Genomic DNA, 19,548 nt, shown 5'->3' on the forward strand with positions numbered 1-19,548 from the left:
TATATGATGAAACACAAGAATGTGTCGCTATTGAGACTTGCTGCTGGCGTCTGCCTTGCGAGTCGCGTAGAAAACTTTTGGTTCACCACGACACTCCTCATTTGCGGCGTTGGCGTCATTGCGTCGTTACGTCGATGCTAGCCGAGAGAAGGCGGTTAGTACAAGACCCTTGGATACGGTTCTATCTGAGAGCCACGAGACCGCAAGGTCGTGCTTTCGTCACACGCCGACTTGCGACACAGGAGCCCAAACGCTTGCTGATTACATCGATCAAACCACCAATCTATTAGCTACAAGCGCAACGTTATGGGCTCCAAACTTCATGACCTCGCTTTATCTGAAATTTAGCCGATATCTGATATTTTTAGTGTTTGGATTAATTTCGACCGTTTGATTGGCTGGGGCTGAACTCAATTTGCCTGAATCCATCTTGCTTCTAATCTTTGCAGCGTCAATACCTATTTGCTAGCAAACATTAAGTGTCAAGCGTTGAGTTCATTTGTATGAAGAACATAGAAGACTTCTTTTAGTTGGATTGTACTGTTAACCTATCGACAGATCGATCTAAGGATCCGGGTAGTCAGATCAACATGCAGAATCATCAGGGTCGTGGGTCCAGGGGCTTTCACATCGCTCATAGGCGATCTCCTTCAGAGCTCACTCCTCTTATGAGTATGTTATAGTTGCAATCGGCTGATCGTCTTTGGTTAATAGTATTATAGTTGAGCAACTGGCTTTACAGCACCAGATGGAACTCCTACAAGTTCAGCAGCAGCAAATCCTGGCTCAGCAGCAGCAATTCGCGCAGGCAGGTCTTCTTTCTTCGCAGAATATACCGAGTTCTCCCGTCATGGCCTCTGTTCAGAACTTTGTATCATCGCCTTCTTCGACATACGCACCGTTCCCCATGTCCGGAACAGGTGCAGCCGGAGGTCATAGGCGAACGCAATCATCTGTCCCCGGATTTCAGGTTATGGGACCGCCACAAGTTCCGACGTCCAATTCGGGGTCCGTTTATGAGAATGTGAACGCTAGCGGGCTCAATCGGAATCCTAACCGCAACAGTGGAAGTCAGGGCCATACTCGCCGGCACTCTCTGGCGCTTCCGGAAGCTAAGCGAGCTGCACAGCTAGCGCAGCAACAAAAACAGGGAGGATCCGCGCAGAACGGCGCGGGATCTGTGCAAAGCTCATCCAACTTCCAGTTCCCGCCTCCAAAGCCCATAAATGAGGGAAAATCAGGAAGCCAACCGCCCAGACACAATTACTCCCGTAGCCACGGCACTTCGTCTGATTTTGCGGAAGAGCACTCGAGATCTCCACAGACGTCGCAATCAGGTTTCAGCTTCCCGCAGAATTATAATGAAAGCTCACTATCTCATGAACGACGGAATGTGTCCAATCCCACTCATTCCCGATCAGGGTCGCGAAATTTTGATGGAGACTGGCGGCGAAATAGCATGCATTTCCCACCGGCTCAGAACACGTCGCAGTTGGAAACTACGACTTCTGGATCACAGCAGTTTTTCCCAGGTCACCGTTCGCGATCATCCTTATCCAGTTCGATGAGCAGCCCATCTTCACATTTTGCCTCTAACACCTTTGGGCCTGGAATCATTCCTTTGTTCTCCCAACAGCAGTTCAATAGCGCCCAAACCTCACAATCACAGCAGCACGCTTCCAATATTCATTCTGGTAGTCCGCAAAATCGCATTTCGCCGAATCAAGCTATTCCACAAATGCCTCTCGTCTTGCCTGCTCAAGATTTCTCTCAGCCTTCACCAATGTCGTTCCCGATGCAACAACAGCAGATTGCACAGCTACAATCACAGCAGCGAAAATCACTGTTTCTGCCATACCTCACACAGGCATCTATTCCAGCTCTATTGACTGAAGGTCGTTTAGTCACTGGCGTGCTACGAGTTAACAAGAAAAACAGGTCGGATGCTTATGTGTCAACAGATGGACTTTTGGATGCCGACATTTACATTTGCGGGTCGAAGGACAGAAATAGAGCACTTGAAGGCGATATCGTTGCAGTGGAACTGCTCACGGTTGATGAGGTCTGGGGTTCCAAACGAGAGAAAGAAGAAAAGAAAAAGAGAAAGGACGGCGAAGACGGACAACCAGGACTACAGCGGCGGGGAAGTCTACGAACCAGACCTATTCAGAAGAAGAACGATGATGTGGAGGTTGAAGGTCAGGGGCTACTGCTGGTTGAGGAAGATGAAATTAGCGACGATAGCAAACCGTTATATGCTGGACACGTTGTTGCTGTTATAGAACGGACGCCTGGACAGGTGTACAGCGGGTATGCGCGATCTTACAGCTACATTGTTGAGCCGTGCTAACGAGACGCAGAACTTTGGGCCTGTTGAGGCCGTCATCGCAAGCCGCAAAGGAAAAGCAAGAGTCAGACAGGCGAGAACGATCGGATGGACATGAATCGCATAGAACTGATAAGCCGAAAATTGTGTGGTTCAAACCGACGGACAAACGGGTACCTCTGATTGCTATTCCCACAGAACAAGCCCCGCGAGATTTCGTGGAGAATCACGAAAAATATGCCAATACATTGTTTGTCGCATCAATCAAGCGATGGCCGATTACTTCACTGCATCCGTTCGGCATGCTTATTGAGTCACTCGGAACAGTAGGAGATCATAATGTCGAAGTCAATGCTATTTTGCGCGATAACAGCTTTATGAATGATTCTTTCTCAGATTCTGTGCTCAATAGTCTTTCTGGATTGTCGAGAATCAGCGATGACACGATAGGCCGGAGGTCATTTGAAAGTGAAGATGTATATGCTCTCTTCTTGGACAGTGCTAGGGAATCTGATCAAGCCGTTCATGTGAAGAGACTTGATAGTTCGACAGTGCAGATCGGCGTTCATATTTCTGATGTCTCTCATTACATTAAGCCAAACACACCGATTGATCGTGAAGCAAAGGCTCGTGGAACGTCGGTGTTTATGGCGAAGAAGATAGTGCCGATGCTGCCTGAAGGACTTTTTGAGAATTATATTTCTCTAGATTCTAACAAACAGCGTTGCACATTTAGTGTTGTACTCGAAGTGAATCTCAAATCATTTGATATTTCTAATCTTTGGATCGGAAAAAGTTTAGTAAGGCCGAAGTCCAGGCTGACTAATGGTGATATATTAAGCATGGTGCTCAATCCCGAATTTAATGGGGATGAGACGGACAGTGTTCAAATCTTAAGGGTAAGCAGTAGTATATTTTGTTATAGGTTTCGGTACTGAAAGGCTCTAAGAATGTGGCGCTTGGATTTCGAAAACGGCGTTTGAATTCCGCAACCGTCGATCTTCCCCATCTACATCTACTGAATCAGTTGGAAGACGAAAATGTTCCTGTCGAGACCAATTTATTTGAACGGCGAGCATCGTCACCTGTGGTTGACGAGATTATGATTAAGGTCAACTCTATTGTTGCTAGCATATTGTCCCAAAAACTTGGTGAACGTGCCTTCTTGCGGAGGCACCTGGCTCCAAATCTCCATCGCTTGAATGCGTTCTTGGAGAAGATGAGAATCCTGGGCTTCGATTTTGATGGTTCCTCCAGCTCCAAGCTGCAGAGTAGCCTTTTTCAGATTGGTGATGCAGATACTTTAAAGGGATTGGAGACCTTACTACTGAAAGCGTTCTCACGTGCAAAATACTACATCGCAGGCAAAGTGGTTGAGAAAAGTGACCAGCTGCATTACCTGCTCAACCTTCCCTGCTATACCACATTTACGTCTCCGGGCCGACGATACGCGGATATACTTGTCCATAGACAGCTGGATGCAGTTCTAAATAATCGTAAGCGTCTTTGCATTTATGGCTAATAGTGTTGAGTGTTGACAATAGTTTCAGGCGAATACACGTTGGATATCGAGTCCCTAACGAAGCTGGCGGATCATTGCAACGATCGAAAGGATGCAGCGAAGCGTGCACAAGAGCAGTCCATTCACTTGTTCTTGTGCGAAGTCATCACTAATCTGGCATCATCGACGGGTCAGCTAGTTCGAGATGCCATTGTGATAAATGTATACGAATCAGCGTTTGATGTTCTTATTCCTGAATTTGGTATTGAGAAGCGGGTTCACTGCGACCAGCTACCGCTCGAGAAAGCAGAGTTTGATAACGCTACAAGATTACTGGAGCTATACTGGGAGAAAGGAGTGGATTCGGCAACATTTGTTCCCGATGACGAGAAAGAACGGTCGGATTATAGTGGCTCTCAGTATCGCGCGTCCAGTGTTACATCGGCTGCAGCGCAGGACCACGAAGATATTCGCCAAAAAATGGTCGAGATTTCGTCACTGTCAGTGGAGGACGAGTCTTCACTCTTCGACGGCGATGACGAATCGATTCAAGATATTTTATCTGCTGCACAATCCAAGAGCTTACCACCATCGCCGACGAAGCGGTCGCCATCTGTGAACTCTGACAAGCCACAAAGAACAGCATCGATGACCAAGATTAATTCACTGGGCGATGCCGCAACGGCCAATCCTTTAGATGCATACTTGGGGGATGTAGTCACGAGAGTGGATGGCACCCAGTTCATACAGGAAATACGGGAATTACAACACGTACCTGTCTTGCTCAGAGCAGAAATAGGTAAAAGCTTACCGTGTTTAACAGTGAGAACGTTAAACCCATTTGCTTCTTAAGTAGCTCGGAGTTAGAACCCATCTGACAGAGGACGAAATGTGATATTTGAGGGCGTATGTTGGCCATTGGATCGGTGTCGTGCGGCATTTTCTATATGATACGGCAATTATGCAATGATTTATCTAGAGGTTGGTATGGTATCTCTAGATAGATGGACGTAATACGAAATATTTGTACACGAATTACACTTGAGAATCAGATAACTCTTCCATCTGTATCATATTGTAACCTAAGGCGTTTTCCGTAGTTCGGATACAAATAAAACCTGTTGAGTAAGCTAATGAGCTATACGGACGATATCGAACGTGCAGAAGACATACCGATTGTGCCCAGCCCGCGTATTCGCCCCATAGTCCGCGTAGATGCGAACTGATGTCGTCATATGTTGCTTTCGACAACGCTTTCGACTTCGAAGGACGAATTTTGGCTCCCTTTGCGTAGCGTTTTTGAACAATGTTCCACATATGTGTGTCTATGGGCACCGAACTATGGCAATCAAAAGCCATTAAGCACTGTTATGCATCAGCCATTACGATCAATGCTTGGCGCTAATATGACTCACCACGCAGTCAGCAACCTTAGGACCGACTCCTGGGAAACTCAAGAGAAATTCTCGCACTTCCTGGTATGAGCTGCCTCTCAATTCTGAAAGTTCATGACCTAGCAACTCCCACTCATGCACTTGTAGAGCTGTCTTATACACATACGCTGCGCGATATCCAAATCCAAGTTCGCGCAGCCTTTGCACAACCGCACTGCTTTTGCAAAGATCTGCAGGTCTCGGGAACGTGTAGTACGCGACACTGTTGTAAGACGCCACATACGTGCCAAACGTCAGACATATGCTTTCTATCTGCATAAGCGATATTAGTAAGGTGATGAATATATGGTTGGAAATTTGGCGGTTACCATCTGCGTGATTCTTTTAATGCTGTTGTTCGAGCTGCAGATAAAACTGCACAAAGTTTCCCATGGATCTTGCCTTAATATACGAATTCCACCAAACCGAGGCGCGATCGTTTGGAAATACCTGTCGCGGGCACCAAATTCACGATAAAGCTTAGATAAGTTGATAGATGTGTTAAAGTAGTCTTTGATAGCGTTGTCAATCTCCATTGGAGCAGTGACCTCTGCTTTTGTCTGTGAAGTAATGGTACGATATAATATATAATCGTCTTCCTGGCGGAGTATAATTATAAACTCGTTTAAGACGGACACCCTAAAATTTGATTACTAGATTATCAGTAATGGATTTAACCGAGTATGAATGCGGACGAGTGACTACTTACATTAACCAGCGTACTAGCCAGATCCAGCAGCTGCTCTATACATAGATACGCACCATTCGTGTCCGTGCTTTTTCCATCTACAGCAGTCAAGTCATCAGTATTTTACTATCAAACAGCGTTGAAACGTACCTAAAGGATTGACCACTTGGAAGAACGACATCGAGACATATCTCCTAAAATCAATTAGCGATTATGTGTGTCCAACACTCATGATCATTTATATTGGCACCAGGCGTAGGTACAAGGAGAATATGCCAACCTTGACTGGGATCTTGATTTGGTTCCAAGGTATTCTGTTCATTGTGTAGGGTCTAAAGCTCTGTCAGAATCACTGTACTTGTGCATTCCCTACAATTTCAATACCGCTAAATCTCTATTATCGTCCATCCATTCAATGCTAGATCATATAGTCGCGTAAAAAGTTGAAACCATGCACTAGATACTATAATGTCAAAAATACTGTGGAGGAGCAACCCCTTCGTAATAGACTCAAACTCAATCGAACTGCGTTTAGAGCGCCGCACTCAAAATATCTAAAGTTTGGCATTAGCCAGTTATTAAATCTATGAACTCGGTATGTGAAATGCGCATTTTCAACATCGCAGTCTCAACTTCAGATTTATGTGCTATGTAATCAACATTGGAGCATAATAACTTACAACGAAGGAGATTAATAGTTTTACTCTACGGCTAAGCTAATTGATCCTTACATTCAATATGAATCGGTCGCAGGATCTGGTTGCGTCGGTACGGCTGTACTCCCGGGTGTTGAACAGGACTCTTTCGGAGGGAGGCCGATGGCTTATAGTAGCTCGGGCATTATGCGCATGGCAGACGCGCGATTGGGAACTAGCAGATTACCATCCGCTGGCAATAAAAAATTTGCAAGTGTCCGCCAGTCGAAGTCAGAAGGTGGAATATGAACTTGCGCTGCTGCTCGACTACCAGGCGCATGCTCATGATAAATCAATCGAAACACATTTCCTGCTATTTTTGGCACACTTTCTTCGTGCGCAATGTTTATTTGAAAGGGATAAGCCTGTAATGGCAAGACGGGATCTTACTGCGGCTTTGAGATGTGTGTCTTGTTGGTCTGGAACGTCGTATCAGCTCCCGCGGTCAGCGTTTCGATTTACGGTCAGCTCAGACATTGACGTGAGCGCACTTCAATTGGCAATACTGAGCAATTTACGACCCCTTGTTTTGGCTAGCTTACTGTCAGACGCGGAGGTAGAGATAGAGGTTGTCAGCAACTCTCTGCACGCATTCATTAAGCTTGTCGATAGGTCTGTCGCCGCACTGGACTCGAATGGCACCGGCGTAGTCTTCTATCCAAAATCCTTAAACATTGCTATGGATGCTGCGGCTGTTGTTGGCAATACATCGGGAGGGATGATATTTAGGCTCATTCCACGAGAACCTTTTCCGAGACGAGAACTGCAATCAAACGGTTCGACTCTAACGGTGCATTTAGGCATTGTGAATGAAATGAATTTATATCCACGTGAAGCCATTCCAGCAGAAATGCGGATAGCTGTGGCTGCAGATGTCATCGGCAATGAACACGTTAATATTTTGTGCGCCTCAGGGAGTCCGGATGTTAGCGAAATGTACTACCCTGGGTTAGATTTCCATGGATTTTATGGCAGTGGCAAAGGTGCCGTGACCTTTCGAGTAGCTTCCAGTAGTGACGAGGAGTTCTACATACTTCTCTATCCAATTGGATGCTCAGAGTTAAAAATTATTCCTCTTGTTTTGGGTCCATTTTTAGTTAGCCATAGTCGTAGCGACATTGACGAGGATTATCCGTTATCTACGCTACGCCCCCTCTATATCGACAGCTCTGAACGCATATATGTGAAAGAATCAACCTCTGATTTACCAGGCAAAGTATGGGACTCGGCTCTCTTTCTCTGTGATGCAATTTTTGATCATCTGTCCAACCATCGCGAGAAGACATTAAGCATATTAGACCTTTCCTCCGGCAATGGGGCGGTTGGTCTTTATCTCTATCGGAAGGTTTGGAAATGTCTTGCTGACGAAGTCGAAGACCTTAAGCTTGCGCTCACTGATGTCGAAGAAGCAATTCCTCTCATCAAGGAAAATGCAACCAATTGTTTTCCTGACACCTATCACGAGATCGTGGTTGACACTTTGTATTGGGGAGAAGAAAAAAAGCTAGATTATTCGCCATTTGATATCGTGATAGCTTGTGATCTGATTTACGACGACGGTGAGCGATTGATATAGTCTCTTACGTAGATTGGTTGCTAATATGCAGAATATTTCGACGTCCTCCTCGTGACGCTGGAGCGGCTTTGCATCCCAAAGAAGACAATAATATTTTTGGGCTACAAACCTCGTGGATTGTCCTCAGAGGAAAAGTCCGAGCTATGGAAACGTCTAGCTGCAATATTTCAAATGAAGGAACTCGAAATACAAGAACGAATTATCTCAGGAGTCTCCGATATATGGAACAAAAGCGTCGGTGTGGAAATATGGAAACTGTGGCGCTAAGTCGCAGAAAGTTAATATCCAAGAGTTCTTCGAGGACTACACCTTCTGCACGTACAGACCATGCAGATGTCCAAGTGCTACAACACAAGTCATATGAAATATTTATAAGACATTAACGAGAATATCATGATTTATTGGCCGCAGTAGGTAAGATGCTACTTACTGGATGTGGCTTTAGTCAGCGGTGGAAGATATTCTATGGCTTCAGCAATTGCATCTGTATCCATAACTCTGTCCGTATTCATATGCTTTACCATCGCCGACCACTCCCCTTGGATCTTTTCGACAAGCTCTGGAAATTGAGAGCCCATTGCACGAATTCGTGCCTCCTTGAACAAATCCATGGCCTCTTTATAGTTTCTTTTCTTTGCTTCAATTACTGCAAGCCCATAAATCGCCAACGCTTGCGCGATATCTAGATCTTGGTGATCCTCCTCCGTATAATGCTTGGTGTTAGTGGAAGAGGCACGAGTTTCCGTCATCTTTGAAATTGCATCTTTTAAGCACGTTCCAGCTAATTCCAGATACCTTGGACCGTCCCCCGTCGCAATCTGTGAATTGACTGGAGAGTCGTGAGAGTCGGCAATAGCCCGCTCGTAGCATATGAAGTATGCCGATGCGATGTCAACCTCTGTAACAGTCAGGCTTGCGGCCACTACGCTAATCGGTTTGAGACTAATACATACGCGTGCGTAAAATTCGTGGCAACGAAATACCCATAATTTGCATTAATTTGATATTCTCGTTCTTTAAGTGATACCCTACACCCGGTCGTGAATTTTGTATTAATAGTGTGGCATAGTAATCTCTAGCAAGCGCGAGAGTATCTTCGATGTCGTAATCAACATGATTGAACTGCCTCTTCTCTTCGTTCGTTGGATACAGCGGAACACTATATAACGCAAGCGGAATAGCACTGTCTTCCTCGATATCCATAATGTGTGTTGTGAGAAGTTTGGTATAATTATCTGGCAGCCTCTTTTGTAACGTTTCAATCCACATTCCCAACATTGGCAGGTTCGCAGATATCTCGCCTATCGCTTCGGCTATTTCTGCTGCACGGACGCTCACGCGCAAATACCGTATCACCTTGTCGGATGACATCGTGCCTGCTCGACGCGGGTCTTCTTGCAGCCACACAATTCCATTCTCCAGAATGTTGTTATACATTAAAAGTGCAGCCTCGTTTGCCTCAAGACGCTCGAGAATTTCTCCAACCTTGATCTGTAGACCAGTATATTCATCGCAAGTCTGATCCATACCCACATGCTCAGCGACTTCCAGTGCCGCCAAGTAAAACGAGATCGCGCGTTCATAATTATCAGATGTGTCTTTCCGTTCCTCCCTTAGGCCCAGTCTGATGAGATCTGCAACTTCCTTTGGATAGTTATGTTTCGGAAACATGAGATACGCGATTCCAGCAATTGTCAGAATGCCCGCGAACACTAGGCGGCCACGGGTCCAAAACTGTGCCTTCTCACTCATCGTCGATAATCCCCGACGTCTGCTAACGTTGAAACTTAGGCCACCATAAAAAATATCATGTCTTTGAAAAATAGGGTCAATAAGCAGCTGCTTGGTTGACCTTGGCGGCGTATTTGACCGTTCTGGAAGGCGTCGTTTGGTCGATATATTTGGACCACTGCGCCGATTTTCTCTAAGCAATCCGCAATAGAGCGTCTGATTTGGTCGAATAAAACTGGAGGATCGTCGAATCGGGCGTACATGCAATAGATTCGTAGCCATCGTCTCGACTGGATGTCCGCGATTATTTGCAGAAATTTTGGTTGCGTTTTCCAAAGCGTCAAAACTATGAATATCGATCCCGAGTTTTTCTGCCGTGCGAATACGTCACCGACACCGCAGCCGCACTGTTCATTGCTCACTTGTCTCGAATTTACTGTGAACGCCGAGTTATATCTAATTATAAGTGCAATATATAGAGTATTAATACTATCAAGACTCGGTGATCTTTACTCCTAGAATTTTGAAAATTCTGTTACTCCTCAACTAGTGCCAAAATAACAAAACGGGCCTGCAACACGAACAATGCATCAAGAAATCACGTACACAATAAACAAGGGCCCGCCTTTCCAGCAATCATAAACAAACAAAACCCAACATCACGATAATATAACATATTCATAATCTACCAGATTGTTGTCTAAAACTTCCCGTCCACGTAGCCTGGCAGCTTGGGGTCATGCACGTCGCATTTTACACTAACAAGCTCGTTCTCCCAACCACCAAGTCCATCTCGCTTTGCGACCAAGGCAGTGAGATAATCACCCTTGTAACATCTGCTATCTAAGCCCTTGGAATATTTCTTGATGACAAGACCTGTCTTAGCATCATGGCCGTACAACACAGTGCGTCTTTGAGACGGCGGCAGTGTCTCCTGATGGTCATTCCATACTTCATTCCACAAGATCCCATCACGTGTCGGAGAAGCCGTAGAATTGTCCGGCGGTAACAACGTGCGAATATAGAGAAGGACTGCTGGGTCTTGATCTTCCAGAGTGGGTACGTTCCACATGAGACCTGCATGACAGACGGACACGTCACCACAGTCAGGCCCAAATATCTGTTCAGGAATATGAAGGATGAGAGGGCATGAGTCTATATATGCAATCTGTTCCGGTGTGGCTTTCTTAATGATCTTTTTCTCATCTGCCATAATGTGAACAAATCCACCAGCAGATGGATCATATTCACCAGACTCTAGCGTGTTATCATCCATTTCATGCATCATGCAGTCGTCGTCGTCGTCATTATGAGCAGAAGTATGTGGGTGCTTCGCACCATTGACAGCTGAATCCATCATACCATGCATAGCTTTTCTCTTGATGTTGTTCATCTTCTGTCCGATAAGATTGACCTCCTCGTCGTCATCGTCGTCATCATCATCAAAGTGTTCCAAGCCGCCACTCTTGCTTCCATCCTCCAGCCTATCCCGTACGTCATTGTCAAACTTTTGGTTATGCTTTTTGGCGTAGCGTCGAAGCAAAGTGTTTTCATGATTTCCTCGGATACAAGCAGCGTTGTATTTCATGGCCATTTCTAGGACAGCAATGGAGTTGGGACCTTTGGAAATGAAGTCACCCAAAAGAATGAGCTTATCTTGAGAAGGAACAAAGCCCACAGCTTCGAGAAGCTGACCAAACTCTACGTTGCAGCCGTGAATATCACCAATAAAAATCAAGCGTCCATCGGAGGATGCCGGTATGAAGTCGGTGGGAAAATCAGCGACCTTAATTGTAGGAGCAATCTGGTAGACTGTGGACTTGCGGTTCGGTGCCCAGAAAAGGAAGAAATATAGTACAGGAATTAGCAGAAAGACGCCGACTAGCAGGAGTATGTTCCTCCAATTGAATTTGCGAGATGCTGGACTGGGCTTGTCCTCAACTGCCAGAGGTGTTCTGAAGTCGAGCCCGCCAGCACGTAAGGTAACTGACGGATTATCATGATACGCTGGATACTGCGAAATCGGAGAAACGGACACAGTCATTTGGTATGAATGGTGACCAGGACTGTGCAGGTGATTGTGAAGAGAAGAAGGCGGATGCAGTGCCACACGGGCTACGTAGGTAAGCAGAGTAGGTCGAAACGGGTGAAGTTGTTGGAGCTCAGTTAAAGCGGCGAAGTCGTCGAACGCGTCACGTAGAAGCGGTCCCAAGTGAAATAGCCCCGAGTCTGTAAGTGTAAGATGGCACTACTTCCTTACGAGGCGCAATACGTAGTAGGCTGTCGCATTGATGCTGCATCACAAAAATGTTTAATATAACCTCGACTGTCCCGATAGTGGCCGGTCCCTGCGGCGCTCACATGTGCGCGCTCGGTGATACGACTGGCCAGTCCCGATATGGGCTAGGGTAAAACTGTCAGTAATACTTGCCACCGGCACGAAACACTCAGTATCTCTCAATCTTTACTCTACTCGGACTAGTGTGAAAAGCTCCCGGGTAACTGCTACCCTACCAAATAGAGATAGTTTACAGTGCAAGTTTAGTTAAGTTTAAGTCGCGACCACCGGAAAACTTAAGTTGCCTTATCATACTCAACTTCACAAGTCGAGTTGAAGTCGGCTTTATGCGACTTAATCCATGTTTGAGTTAAGTTGAGTTAAGTCGACTTTAGTTCACATCAATCAAATGCATTTTAATTCGTAAAACGCAAGATTTATTATCAACTATAGTAAATATTCAAAACAAAATTAAATAATTCAGCAACTCAATATCATTGCTGCCGCTTCTTCTGCATCTGACTCCTCAACCTCGTCTGAAATAGCATCATTTGGTTCTCTTGACCAATCCCAACTCTTCAGGCACATGCATGACTCAATCAATGGTTTTGTCGCCCAAGCGGATCCTGCGAACTGTAATAAGATTTGCCACTTGCAGAAAAAGCTCTTCCGATGGAACGGAGGACCCAGGGACAGCCAAAAGATCTCGCGCCATCCGCGAGATTCTCGGAAAATCGGTATGCTTGCTCTTAAAATATGCAAGTGGATCGCAGTCAGATCTCTCTGTGCACTGCTGGAACCACCTGGTCATCTCATCAAATATTTCATCTTCCACAGAGCTTCATGGTCAGGCTTCTCCAAATCACGATAGTAACCATGAAAACGTTTCTTTTAAGTGGTATCGTAACGAGACACCATTTCGGATGGGTAATGTTCGTCAAGATATTTCCTAATTCCACCTTAATTCGTTGCTTCTCATGGGCATCCGCGACAAATCGGAGTCTAAATCTAGGATCGACAGCCATTGTCAATGCCAACTTATTAGTTTGTTTCAAGCTAACATGCCTCTGATGTAAGTCGTCAGTGAGTTTTGAACCAACAACGTGAACCCACTCTTTAGGCAAGTCTTCAAAGTCATTCTCGAAATTAGTCTTCCCATCATGATCGAGCATCTTCAAAAATCGCATCAAGCCATTTTCTTTCTGATAAACAATAAGTATCGAACCAATGAATGGATATTTCCCGCCTCCAAAATTGTCTGATGCATCACTAAATGGCTTTAGCATGTACACAAGCCAGGTTATATCCGCCCAGTCATCATCAGAAATGATGCACCTTTCCAGGCCTTTGGAGTCGGTCTACCGGTCGAAAACTCACTGAAGAGTCTTCCAACGGCTTCCTCATGCGCAAGAGAGGTATAAACATAGCATAAGTCGAATTCCATCTTAATTTCTGTGTCCAACTTCAAGGTGACATGACCATGAAAGGAATCAACTTTATTGTCTTCCACATCTTCTTACAAGGGCTTTGGATATTTCGGCAATTCTTTGCGCAAATTTTGGAAAAAATTTTTGCAAGGATTACTAGATCTCGTGTTAAAGTAAGCTGATCGCAGCAGGCTTTAAAAACTGGCTTCAGTGAGAGTTGCAGCGAATGCACTGCGCATCTGAGAGCGCTAAGTAATTCCTTTCAAGTTGAGCCTTTCGCCCCTGATACGTTGGACAGTTGCTTCCTCATTATCAGAGACACAGCCAATGACCTTTGTCTGCAAACCGAAATTTAGAATGGTCTCCATAATAAGCTCCTGATGGCGTCGTGCAGTATGTGGATAATTAAAGTCCTTGAAGCTCAGGATACAGCTGTGCATATTCCAATCATTGGCTATAAAATGCGCCGTGATACTAGTTTTTGGAAAATTTGCTTTAAGGGTCCAAACATCATAGGTAAGGCTCACTTTTGGCATCTAATGAATCTAGCTGACTGTTGAGAACATCCAAACGACTTGCATAAGTATTGACAATCTGCCGTGTGATCGTCTTCCTCCGTGGGGATCGTATAATTCGGATTGATACCTTTGACAAAGGACTTGAATGAACGATTTTCGACGACAGATAGTGATTGCTGCATAATAAGAACTAGAACATTGCCATATAGGAGTGAAGACTGTAACTAACCTGATCGTCAACAAATATTAATCAAGCGTTCATCTTGCGTTTTTTTGGACAGTAGGTGCCCTCTGACAGCTGCTGACCAGAAGGCAAATATCCATGCTGCCCAAATGCAGGTTTCAGCATGACTCCACAACGTTGTATTACTGGATCCAAGACTGTAGTGGCCCTTTGGTTTCCCACCTTTAGGCTTTCCCACGCATCTTCCCGTATTGGAATTGCGGCAAATGTACTCCGTTGCTATTTTCTCGAAGTATTTCATGGTCAAATCTCCCGCGGATCTCTGGATGCTTGTCTCCGTACTAGATGAGTCTGTCTCGGAAACAGGACTCACGGGGCGCGATGATAAGTGACAGGCAACATGCTGCTGACGGTACGGGGGAGGAAGTAGAACGAATTATGGAGAAAAGTGAAGAACTTCAACGCGTCACGTATTGCACATAAGCTTGTTTACTGCAATCTCTTCTCGATGATGAAGTATGCGATGCTGGCGACAAATCTACATGGTACTTTACAGACCAGGCAGCTTTCATCACAGGCACCGAGCACACGAATTATACAAACTTAAACTTTGAAGGAGCTTAAGTTAGAGTTACTCACACAAAATCTTGAGTTAAGTTAAGCCGACTTGCTCAAGGTCTCAAGTTGAGTTAAGTTAGGTAGGCAAGCCCAGGGTGAAGTTAAGTTTAGTTCAAGTCAAGTCGACTTAAGTTGGCTTCGACTTAAATTTACCCATCTCTACTACCAAAATAGTGTCAAAAGTTAAAATAATTACCATTTGCGCTCGTGTTGTTTCCTCAAACATACGCAAAGCATATTTTGTTGGAAGCTGACTACGATCATTCGACTCGGAGGTACCGAAAAAGAGACGAGCCTCATCGCGCGCCAAATCTCATTACTACTATTATAGTAAAGGCGTGGCGGGCTCTTGCAGGGCAGGTTTCTCGTGGAGCTCATTCATGTGTAGATTTGTCTCTGCAGGCTGGTTCGCTGCCTAGTGCGCTGTACTGCGCATTCGAAAAAAAAATTGTTTGCATGCGTATTCTTTCCTACTCCTTAGGTCGTTGAGACTGCCAAATCTTCCGCATGTCTTACCAATGAAGGCGTCAGAGACCAAGACGACTTGTCTTAGCTCGTGCTGTCTTGGACCTGATCCGCCGGTGTCCACCCCTGCGTGTCACCGTCCTTTGAACTGGAAAGTTCGGGAGGATGAAAAAGCTTGAATACATAGCAATCCTCCAGTGCAAATCGACGACCAGATTTTAAATCCGACAGCGCAGCCTGGCTGCAGCTTTTTTTCGTCCTCCACCTATTTGCATGGCTGATATCTTTGGCCGAATATGCTATGCAACTCGCCAGCCAGTGAGACAGTCTATATATATGGCCAATGTCATTCAACCGAGTTCAACCACTTCGCCGTCTGTGGTATACATAGTGAGTCGCACGCCTGCATAGAGATAGTCGACCTAAAGAGGGCCCTTCATGTACCTGTAAAATCATCGGTACACAAAGATAGTAGTGGCCTGTGGTCGTTTGGTAAACAAGTCTACTGTCGTGCGACAGCTCCTTTGGGAGCGGTTCAGCGCTCTTCATTTTGCGAAGAAAGGCATCCTTCCCTCTTCCATGAGGCCAGTGCTTATGATGTATTACAATGCTCTCCTGCCGACACTTTGTCCGAGAGCGGTGCTTAATCTTGAATACCTTATCGTCTTTTTTGTACCGTGCATGTGCGCAATCAAATGCTTTGAGAGCGGTCGGCCATGGCGGCATCCTTAATGTCGTTTGGCGTTTCCAAAACCCAGAGCTTGCCCACCTTGTCGATTGCCTCCTTATTGAGGAATGCCGCTCTTAAGCCTTGTTCCGTTCTTACAATCTGCTTCATTTACACGAGATCCAAACATTGGTTGTAAGTCTAGCCCGTTCTTTCAAATGCCTGGCTTTACCTGCCAGTTCTTTGTGACTTGTTATATTGTCCGTCTGTGTTTTTTCTCTGGTCTTTATTTCTCGTCGTCCACCGCACTCTTACCAATAAGGGCTCCGTGATTTGCTGGTCGCGAGCAGACTTTCTCATACAGGTGCCCCAGCATTTACTAATGAGTTCCTCACTCCATTCGCGTTCGATGCGAATCAAGAGAAGGCAACCACAGATTCTGACTGATTCGAGAAGAATGCTCATTCCAGAAAGCTTTGGGAACGGTTTCTATATTTGAACATGGAAGAGTAAATTTGCGCTTTAATTTGTAGCGACGTCGTACAGAACCAAACTTGAGTGAAATTTGATCACTCCGCAAGTAGCCACAAAATGGCCACCATTTTGTTAACAGACGAACAGATTTTCATGTAAGACGCGTCCGACTGCGGACTCGCGCGTAACAAACACGATACACACTGTAGCGCAATTGCACTCGGTTAACCATTCTCCGGAAAATTGAGCTATTTGACACAGGGTCCAAAACAATCCGCATCATGTTCTTTTTTCATGCCAACAGATAATGCTATCAGGCTAGGCGATTATGACAGAAGATGTTTGTAGTTTGTACTTGCCAGAGGCACTTATTGGTTAACCTAAGTCCTTATATCAGCGACTTCCTGCTGTTTTCATTGTTTTCCTCATGGACATGATTTGTGTCTATATGGGCATTCGACAGTACAGCATGGGCCGATGCCTTTCGCGCCATAGTTGTGACTCCGAGGCAGGGACTATCTCCCGCTTCTTTGGGGAGCGTCTCTCCAGTAGATGGAGGACAATTAAGAATTTTGAGCACATACATTTTCTCAAGGATGACCCATTTTCTCAAGGATGACCTGCACCTATGATGTCCCGGAAGAGGGCTCCTGGACGTCTCTGACTCGGAGGGGGGGAATCTGGCACGCTCTGTTTACAGTTTCTGCCATCTTTGAGTTCTGAGGGGGGGCGGTGAACTTGTTGAAAGGATTGTGAGAGACAATCAAGAACAATGAAGGGCAAACGGTTGAGATCTGGATAGTGAGTTAAGGAGACATTGAGCATTTAAAATTATGTAATAAAAGTATGGGAATGTAGAGGAAGTTAGTATAAAGTTGGAAGGGGTCCGCAAACTGGTCGTACAGGAAGTCTGGTTGCCAAGCCAGAAGTCCATTTATGCTTGCAAGATTCAGCACACAAGACGCCCACTAATCGGACAAATATCCGGTAGGTCGTTTGAGCAGATCTGAAGTGTCAAAGACTCAATATTCAGCGCGGCCAGCTTGGCGTCAAGCTATTTGTTGCTTGTCAAATTTTACTTATAAGTACGATCGGGCGATATGGACTGTCGCAAGTCCGCACCGCGGGGTCGCAATGTCGTGTCGTCTTGAAACAAAGTTGTATATAATCAACATCGGGAGACGACAAAGAGTAAAGCGCACGTAGGCCAGGCTACTATGAACACAAGCATAACGACTTACCACCAGAGCTAATGGAGCATTGGAAATTATATTCTCCTGATGGCTCCTTCATGAGAGCACGGCCAGAACAGAGAATTGAGGCTGAATCATTTCTGCGACTGAACAGTGTGCCTTAGGGTGGTTAGCTTTGTTGCTGGTCTTGGCTTGTACATGCTTTGCCAGTTCAACTCAAACGGAGCGTCTGTTGATGAGGAGGAGACTCCAGGTCTAAAGCTGCTCAGAATGCGAATATCCTTATCTGACAACATCCGCCATCGGCCGTCCGCCATTGCAAACGTGACGAATAACTCCGCAAGAGATGAGTATTGTACTCTTTGACCAGCGTAATGTCTATATAAACCCGATGTTTTTATGCCAGATTCAAAGAGCTGGATTTATTTCTTGAAAAGAAGGTCCAGGATCATATCCTACAACGTTGCTGGCTAAAGTCGCTATAAGAATCCGCACTGTCCGCAGCAACGCCACTTCAGGTCTCAGGATGATAGTCAGCATTTACCGTTGTCATGGGCATTAAATATTCTCTTTTTCATTACTATTAATTAGGTAATTATTTTATTATCCGCCATAATTTATAACGTAGTCCATAAGCGACCTGCGCACTTTCATAGAAATTAATAGTCCAAATTTTAAACCATTGATTCTCCCACAAACAGAATGGAATTAACATCAAACGAAGCCAGATTGAATATTGCCATCAAGGCCATTGACCAGACGTGCCGCAGCGATCTACTCTGAGGTCGCGTTTGAAGGGGCGCACCATCATCACGACACGATATCCCGGCCAATTCGCGAAAGCTTACAAACATAGGGGAACGACCTAGATTCACGACCATTGAAAGTGCTGGGCTTCAAACTTTGTCAAGCGACAAGCCGAGCTCAGAACGCATTGAAATCGAAGAATCGACTACCAGAGAGTCCAATGCGAGGATCTAGACGTGTTTCGATCGTGGTTTGAACTTGTGCGGAATACGATGACCATGACGTACACAACTTCGACGAGACCAGGACAATGATGGCACATTCTCCAGCGGCATGGTGGTTACGAGCTCAGAAAGACGGGCAAGATCAAGAATGGCTCAGAAAGGTAACAGAGAATGGCTACAGTAATCCAGGGGATCGATTCTCGCGGCTCAGCGATCCCGCCGTACATCATCGTAGCTGGCAAAAATCACCTATCGCCTTGGTGTGAAGCAGCACAATGAAATGCCTCACGACTGGGTGATCACTCTTACTGCAGATGGTTGGACAACGAACCAAAGAGTCCTGGAATGGATCCAGCACTTAAATAAGCATACAAAGTCACGAACTTCCGGAGTATTTTGTCTTTTGATCCTCGACGGGCATGAGAGCCACCATTCCACTGACCTCGAGCTCTATTGCAAAGAACACAAAATTATTACCGTTTGTTTGCATGCCGGCTCACTCGTCTCATAAGCTCCAACCATTAAATGTTGGTTGCTTTGGCCCCCTAAAGCAAGCGCTACGGTCGGAAGGTTGAAGACGCAGGATTGACACGTACAACTTGGAATCAATTTTGTTCGCAATACGTTGGCACCGGGCATACGTGATGCTGCGCCGTCGGCATTTCAATCGCTTCATAGGTGAGAATTGAACTGCCTGGCATTGTCGATCTGTATAAATTATTCATGAAATCTTCTTTATAACATGATGTTTACCATATGGTTGGCATAGCACACAAAAGCTAAGGACACTGCACATTGTTTAG

At 45.4% G+C, this 19,548-nt stretch overlaps 6 protein-coding genes across 6 annotated transcripts; 2 read left to right on the top strand and 4 right to left on the bottom strand.

Annotated features, from left to right (window-relative positions):
- The first annotated feature begins 202 nt into the window (after positions 1 to 202).
- Positions 203 to 4,948, top strand: V1513DRAFT_480069 (uncharacterized protein). Its single transcript, XM_066900323.1, has 6 exons — positions 203 to 501; positions 559 to 672; positions 723 to 2,310; positions 2,361 to 3,225; positions 3,276 to 3,822; positions 3,877 to 4,948. Exons 2-6 carry the CDS (start codon positions 591 to 593, stop codon positions 4,677 to 4,679), a joined length of 3,885 nt encoding a protein of 1,294 aa, XP_066752672.1. The 5' UTR covers positions 203 to 501; positions 559 to 590; the 3' UTR covers positions 4,680 to 4,948.
- V1513DRAFT_447893 (DNA glycosylase) lies at positions 4,658 to 6,437 on the bottom strand. Its single transcript, XM_066898457.1, has 8 exons — positions 6,333 to 6,437; positions 6,229 to 6,280; positions 6,099 to 6,142; positions 6,023 to 6,046; positions 5,590 to 5,899; positions 5,243 to 5,533; positions 5,001 to 5,192; positions 4,658 to 4,945 (listed from the first exon to the last, which is right to left on the bottom strand). The coding sequence occupies exons 2-8, from the start codon at positions 6,268 to 6,270 to the stop codon at positions 4,910 to 4,912; spliced, it is 939 nt and encodes a 312-aa protein (XP_066752673.1). The 5' UTR covers positions 6,271 to 6,280; positions 6,333 to 6,437; the 3' UTR covers positions 4,658 to 4,909.
- Positions 6,438 to 6,539: 102 nt separating this feature from the next.
- V1513DRAFT_447897 (putative methyltransferase-domain-containing protein) lies at positions 6,540 to 8,965 on the top strand. The gene is made up of 2 exons (XM_066898458.1): positions 6,540 to 8,202; positions 8,251 to 8,965. Exons 1-2 carry the CDS (start codon positions 6,687 to 6,689, stop codon positions 8,484 to 8,486), a joined length of 1,752 nt encoding a protein of 583 aa, XP_066752674.1. The 5' UTR covers positions 6,540 to 6,686; the 3' UTR covers positions 8,487 to 8,965.
- Positions 8,642 to 9,971, bottom strand: V1513DRAFT_459403 (uncharacterized protein; the record flags this gene model as incomplete). The annotated part of the gene is made up of 2 exons (XM_066899756.1): positions 8,642 to 9,117; positions 9,173 to 9,971. The coding sequence occupies 2 exons, from the start codon at positions 9,969 to 9,971 to the stop codon at positions 8,642 to 8,644; spliced, it is 1,275 nt and encodes a 424-aa protein (XP_066752675.1).
- A 384-nt stretch (positions 9,972 to 10,355) lies between these two features.
- Positions 10,356 to 12,247, bottom strand: V1513DRAFT_447900 (Metallo-dependent phosphatase-like protein). Its single transcript, XM_066898459.1, has one exon. It carries the CDS (start codon positions 11,992 to 11,994, stop codon positions 10,651 to 10,653), a length of 1,344 nt encoding a protein of 447 aa, XP_066752676.1. The 5' UTR covers positions 11,995 to 12,247; the 3' UTR covers positions 10,356 to 10,650.
- A 3,392-nt stretch (positions 12,248 to 15,639) lies between these two features.
- Positions 15,640 to 16,250, bottom strand: V1513DRAFT_138230 (uncharacterized protein). The gene has a single exon (XM_066894207.1). The coding sequence runs from the start codon at positions 16,164 to 16,166 to the stop codon at positions 15,801 to 15,803; it is 366 nt and encodes a 121-aa protein (XP_066752677.1). The 5' UTR covers positions 16,167 to 16,250; the 3' UTR covers positions 15,640 to 15,800.
- Positions 16,251 to 19,548: the final 3,298 nt, after the last annotated feature.

This window comes from Lipomyces chichibuensis, assembly GCF_038497645.1.
Source record: "Lipomyces chichibuensis strain CBS 12929 unplaced genomic scaffold V1513scaffold_24, whole genome shotgun sequence".
NCBI lineage: Eukaryota > Fungi > Ascomycota > Lipomycetes > Lipomycetales > Lipomycetaceae > Lipomyces > Lipomyces chichibuensis.